At 39.5% G+C, this 6,710-nt stretch overlaps 1 protein-coding gene across 3 annotated transcripts in view; it reads left to right on the forward strand.

Annotated features, from left to right (window-relative positions):
* Window positions 1-3,944, forward strand: part of LOC146484677 (uncharacterized) — a 75,302-nt gene extending 71,358 nt beyond the window's left edge. For 2 of the 3 annotated variants that reach the window (XM_085104786.1, XM_085104784.1), the window contains 2 exons: window positions 1,024-1,583; window positions 2,581-3,944. In XM_085104786.1, the coding sequence (XP_084960912.1) occupies window positions 1,037-1,583; window positions 2,581-3,011 (978 nt within the window). In that variant the 5' untranslated portion in view covers window positions 1,024-1,036 and the 3' untranslated portion in view covers window positions 3,012-3,944. Of the gene's footprint in view, window positions 1-114; window positions 904-1,023; window positions 1,584-2,580 lie in introns of those variants that run through there. The other variant, XM_085104785.1, reaches the window with a different exon arrangement.
* Window positions 3,945-6,710: the final 2,766 nt, after the last annotated feature.

A 6,710-nucleotide genomic window follows, 5' to 3' on the forward strand; every position in this document is an offset into this window, starting at 1 on the left:
AGCGTACGACTCGACCGTTCCATGTGGTGTAAAATTCCGCGTCAGTTTAGTAAGCTTTACCACGAGAAACTGAGAGCGCAACCTTTTTCAAAGAGCGAAAAACTCTTAAATTAAGAATTTCAGCTGTCGAGTCTCGATTTGTGTTGAATCATGGGTAATCACTTCGATTTGAAAACAGCTGTAGGAATTGCACAAACTACCTGCTATTTTCCATATTCTCTGCCTTGCATTTCAATGCTTTTTTGTTTCTTTCGAAGAAATTACGAAATTCCTTTACACCAGCGACTTTGTGTTCCGTTTCCTGGCGCGCACGTATAAGCACGCCCAACGGCTGGCCTTCGACCTCAACAATTCCTGCTTCTTGAGGAATTTTATTGTTTTCTGCCCTTTATAGTATGGGGTTCTCAAAAATATCATTTGCGAAAGATACTGGTTATTTTTTGGTGCCGTATATAAATGTTTTTTTGATGGAACAAAAGGCAAAGCAGGTCCCGAGTCATTACTACGGGTCGCTTGCTTGTGAAGAACCCTTACAAAACATGAATATTCAATTTTGCCTAAATCGTCCATGTCCTTTATTTCAGCAAGGGTGACTTGAAAACCTGTAAGCTGCAAGTCTTGTTTGTTAAATCCTCGCCGAAAAGTTCACAGCTCAGTGCACAAGAGGAAAGCAAAGCAACCGCCTTGCGACTGACGTCAAATTCGAATCTCTCGCGCGTAGCACACGCCTGTGGCTCAGCCGTATTTTTGATGACTTTATGCAAATTTGCCTTTTGTGATATGATCAGTCCATTCATTCATTCACTCATTCATTTGAAGCTTAACGTGAAAAGCGGCTGGTCGGTTTGAAAGCAGATTTCTTTTTTTCTCGCCACAAATCTCGCTCACCCGTCCAATAGCTTGGTACGTAAGACTGAGTAAACAGTCAAGCGTGCAGATTTCTAAGCGCAAAAAAGGAAATGTGTACTTTGAATGGTGGTCGTGTTCTTGCTAATAACCTGTACGTTTTTTTTCTAATAACAGACTGTGTTACGACATGTTTTTCGACGAAAGACTGCGAGGGCCCCAACCCATGGACTCCTCGGCGCCCCAAGATCTGATCGTTGAAAGCCTCACGGAAGAACTGTACAACCCAACGATCCCAAACGATGATTTCTGGAAAAAGTTTGCCCTCCCGACACCGCCATACTCTCCGGAGAACTATCTGCCCCAAGCCGGCTCTAAACGGAACTTCGTCATTCCATCGAGGAGAAACGGCCTACAAGTAGTACCAGAGCCTGAGGACCTCTCCTCGGATCTACCTCTGGTGCTCAGCGACGCTGAAATGGAGCGATTGACGTGTAGCACGATAGATGACGAGTACATTTGGCCGGCTGGCGAGAGTGATTTTGATCGTGTCGAGTCGCAGAGGTTTCAAGGCAATCGAGTTGTGCTTTCGGCGGCGTGTGTAAACGAACCTAGCGCTGAAACGGCGACCGATCACCGAATGCTACGCGATTTGCCTCCTTTTGTTGCCGCGGTCACAAACCAAGATCCCACACTCGCCCAGCAACAAGTGGATAGATGGCAGCCACATTACCCAGGTGAATATCGCACTTATTTCAATTAGATATCGAAATTATTAACTTCGAGGTGTGGGAGTCAAAGTCCGTCTGGCAATTTTTTTCGACCATACAATTTCACTTTCGAATTCTAAATCAGCTTGCCTAAACAGCCCATGAGAGTAGTTTCATTGACTTTAGTGACTCTTTAAACTTAGTTTGGTTTGGTTTTACAATCGCGTATAATAGGATAATTTAGTTTGCCTTTGTCACTTGTGAATCAGTGAAATTTGTTTTTGACTGAAGGCGCGCGACAGCATTTCCTTTGACGAGTTTCACGTCCCTCGCTATGCAACCATAGATTAATCGAGTTTGTCTGCGCTAAACAGCCTGAATAACAGAGTAAATGTTGACCGGTGATCCTTCTCATTAATGGAGTGTTTAAAATGCACGCTCGGTAGTTTCAAAGACGAATTTTTTATTGCTACAGGCTTTGTTTATAAGTTCTTGCAGATTTTCACTTCACACTTGGCGCGTTTTTTGGTAAACTTTGGGCAAATGGCCACAAATCACATGAGACTATTTCAAGTGATTTGGCGTTAGAAGATAATTTTACAAAAGCTTGAATCTAGATTGGTGTTTTTAACCGTCCGATAGTTTTCTTTTTGTCAAATAGAACATACAATCCCTCCTATGACAAGACGTCCTGGGCTAATTAAATCTTATTTTTTTATTTCGAAAACAGAAACGCTTCGAACAATTGGTTCAAGCAGTTGAAAAGAATCACCTTTGATTCACTATCAACAAATATCTGCCATCCCGCTATTAATTACTCAAGAAGTATCGAGATCTGTTGTTTGCTGTAAATCTAAGAGAAAAGGTTTGCCCCCGGCCATAGATACAAAAACTCAGCGAACATTTTAACCGATCAGGAATAGGTTAATTATTCGAATTTGCAAATTTCATTATTAGGTTGCGCAGAGTAGTGTGGCGTCTTTAACTGATTCCGCTCCATGTTTCTTTTCTTTTTTTTTTTCAGTGGAAAATCCAGCGATGAGACTAGCCCGACCCCCGAGCGAAGAGTTTGTCCCTCAACGATTCGACTGCGCAGCGTCCAAAAAACCCCGCAAGTCAAGAAGATCAAGTCGCCAGGATTCGCCTCCGATGGAAGGCGATGGGGATTCCGAAGACAACGAGACAAGCCGTGCAACGCACAACGTTTTAGAAAGGCAACGGAGAGAGGATTTAAAATGCCGTTTCCAGTTTCTTAGAGACAGTATACCAGAACTGGAAGATAACGACCGCGCATCGAAAGTTCTAATACTGAAAAAAGCGCGCGAATACGTGCATCAGTTGTACTTAGAAGAGGAACGGTTGTTAGCAGACAAGGAATTAGAACGCCAAAGGCGGCTAATACTCCTAGAGCGACTTGAGTGCTTACGGCAGGGTTACCCTGTAATGCATATGTGAAATAACAGCTTTGCTAGAATGTATAGCTAGTGTTTTGATATTAATAAGCAATATATTCTCAACATAAAATTAAGATTTTTTACATTAATATTATGGTCGTGATTAAAACGTATACCATAAGTTAATTCCCAGATTAATTCGCAATTTATTACTTTCGAATATTTTTCATTGACTAATAGTAAACCTGACAAGTTTAATTATTAAGATGAGCGCAATCCAGTATTGTATCTTTGTTTGTTGGCAACCAGACAACCTTAATCAAAGATTATAAACCAAGATCATGCCACCCCGAAAGCTTCCCTCGCTAGGCCACTTTTGAAATTCCACTTTATTGGATCAATATGTATTTTTTTCTTTTTAGTTTTATAACTCAGTGCTTTGCTTAAAGCGATGTTTATTTTGCCGCGCAAATTTGTGCGTCAAATCGAAAAGAAATTTGAAGAAGTCAATCTTCGCGTAAACTTGGGCTTGTCGCCAATGCTTTTCGTATAAAATCGAAAATGAATATAAAACAAAAATATTACAGCATTCGTTCATTTTGAAAGTAATTCAGTGCCAAAAAAGAATCTAATTCTGTTTGCCCAATGGCTGACAGCATTTTTCATTTCAGAACCAAACATACGCACTTCGCGTCAACATTTTTTACAAGCGTAATGTACTTTCGTTTTGCTCAAACATACGTTAGTTAGGTATGTAGTCCGCTGCTTTGAGAATTTCTAAAAGAAGTTTTCTTCATTTGTACAAAGACATTTAACACAAACTGTAGATGTAAACATCATTCGATCCAAGGAAACATTTCTTGTTCCCGAGATAGTAATGTAGAAATATTTTCAACGCCACATTGTATAGGTTAAATCCTCCATGTAAACTTGTACACGAACACTTTTGTAGAGAAACCTTAGTGCCTTGGAAATAAACAGGCTTAAAAAAGTATGGACTTGTTTTCGATTGCGTTTACTCATGTGCGCTAATGCAGAGAGCATTTTACCAAGGGAACAATTACCATTATTGTTTGGAAGCACAAGTGTTGGAAAACCGCTGCGCCATAGCAAATCAAATTCGTTCCTAGCAACATGAACAAGTAGTATTTTGACAAGATGTATCGAAGTTGACAGTTTATTACAGCGAATAGACAGCATAAAAGTACATTAACTTTAACAGTTCGACTTTGTAACGTAATGAAACAGCGCAGAAACTTTCAAGCAGGTACGAGGGATAAAACGGTTCCTATAAACAGGCTCGACTGGCGTATTTTAGATAAAGTGTACTGAGTGCAGTAAATTTAACAAGATGTTTAAGATGTTTAAGATAAATTGCCGAGCGTGAGAGCCAAGCGGGTTGATATTATCTTTTGATATTTGTTGGTTAGCAAAATAGCGGCACAACAGTTTTCATGCCGTCGAATATTCATTTGAAGGAATCATTTGTCGGAACAATTTGAAAATCACAGCTGTCACTTTTGACAATTTTTCCCAAAACAGTTTTAGATGTGGAAATTATTTAAACTCCGTTTTTGTTCATCGCATTGTTTACGCTTTCGCGTATGCAACTTTTACTTGCGCAATGTTTAGCTTTGCTTCTTTTTAGTTGCATTGAAAGGAAAACTAAAATGCATTCATATTTCAATCAGTTTGGTTTATAATAGAGTGGTGTTGCGCAAAGGCTTGCGCAAGCAAGTAATTTGTAGCAAAGCGACACGAAGAATCGCTAGAAACTTCATCTTTTCAGTAACACCATAAAAAGTTTATCGCTTACCGCGATTTCTCTCTTTTATTTAAATAATGTCGACTGAAAATCGGGTGTATCAAATTGCGCACCTCTATAAGGTATTCTCATCTCAGTAAACCAGAATTCCATTTCATGTTCGTTCTGTGACGCAAAAAACCGCGCCCTAGTTTTGGAGCTTACATTTGATTGTTATTAATCCTGTAATCTATCGAGCTCTAGCGTCTCTTCTTCAATCCTTATATTGTAATCACTGTTGCCCGCAAGCCTTGCTTCTTTGACTTTTGTGATGCGCAATCATAACAAAGTTTAAAATCAGCTGAAACAAGCGAAGCCGGGAATCAAGGACGCCCCAGGAGATAATAAACCGCCTTGCTGTGAGTTGAAAACGTCCTAAAACAACAAACTTAAAATCTCGCGTTTTTTTTTTTTTTAATATGCTAGGAGCGTCAAAAGTCGATACCAGTTTTGCTTTCTTAATACATCGAAAAACAAATAGAATCACAGAAAGTTACTCCTCAGAAGGATTTATCTGAAAACTCGCACTGCGCAAGACTGTAAGAGCAGAGTCCAAAGTTCCAGAAACAATAAATGAACCGACTTCCTTCAGATCAAGGATTCATTTTCACTTTCATGGATACCCAGCACTTTTAACACTCTTTGTTGTCATTGGTTCCGACTCATAAAGCTTTTTATTTCTCTTGAGAGGAGCCAGATGGAAGGGAAACTGAAAGAAAAGTTTGTTTATGCGCAGTTCGACGCATCAATTTAGTTAAAGTCACATCTTCTCCTTAGGCAACTTTGGCCAGCTCGACGCCAGAAAGCGTTGGAAATTGGCGCGTTTCAAACCTGAATGAAAAAATATATTGTTCATCTAAATCCTCTGATTGATTCCATGATACCGTATTCTCCTGGTGACAATTCTCTTTATTCTCGCACGTGTTCCAGTCTCTTAATTATGACTACAAGACGAGTAATTATGCGGCGAGACGGTGGGGGTTTTAGATTAAAGCAAAACGATATTTTGACGAACAGTTTTCACAATTTAATTTATGGTGATATTGTATAAAGATGTTTGTGTTGAGTGCTCCAAACGATAACTAGCATGTGAAAATACGCGATTTAATGGACTTCCTAGACGTTGAGAATATCAAATTTATATCAACATGCTTATTATATTAAGACTTCATCAAACCAAGCGATGCCAATATCAATTAACGAGTTTGAGTTGCGTGTTCATATATCGCTCGGTTATACGTAAGTATTCGTGACTTCTGTACACGGCTTGGCTCATCACGAGAACTAGCGTGAGCTTTTCTTTTTAATAAGAATTAATTTCCAAACTTGACTCTAGGCATCACGAACTTTAGTTTGCAAACTGCATGAAATGTGTGGCCAGTGGCAACGAGGTCGCCTTAGTTGGCACGCAAGATGTTATGCCTTTGTTAAACAAATCTTATGTTTTCTCTTTTGTAATTCTAGTGTAATTACCTGTCAAGACGAAAAATGCTTTTAGTGGCCGACATTGCTTACCCTTTGCCAAGCAATCAAGACGCTGAAGGATAAAATAAACACACAAAAAATAGAAAGGGCAAAAACATTTACTCACAACTGCTGTACGTCCTCAAGCAAACTGACTCTGCTCAAAACATTTTATTGTCACTTCCACTTTCACCCCAGGCTATCTTTCTGGAAGCAATAAAAATCTGAAAATTCTTTGTTTAGTCACCCAGTTGCTTGTTACAAAAGCTTCTTGAAGTATCATTTGAAAAGTCTACTTTATTTGTTCTCATTAATCGCGTTGTATGCAAAGCCAGGGTGCGACGCGGGAAAGTCGTTTTCTGTTGTTAACTTATCTCTTCATGTACTAGTAGACCATAAATTTGTGCGCTGTTTCACGATCCGTTTTCGTGTCAGTTACATTGCTGAAATGAGAAATGTGAAGCTCATTTATCCGCGGTTTGAACTTGGACC

Source organism: Pavona decussata, unplaced genomic scaffold (genome assembly GCF_977016875.1).
Source record: "Pavona decussata unplaced genomic scaffold, jaPavDecu1.1 SCAFFOLD_32, whole genome shotgun sequence".
Lineage (NCBI taxonomy): Eukaryota > Metazoa > Cnidaria > Anthozoa > Scleractinia > Agariciidae > Pavona > Pavona decussata.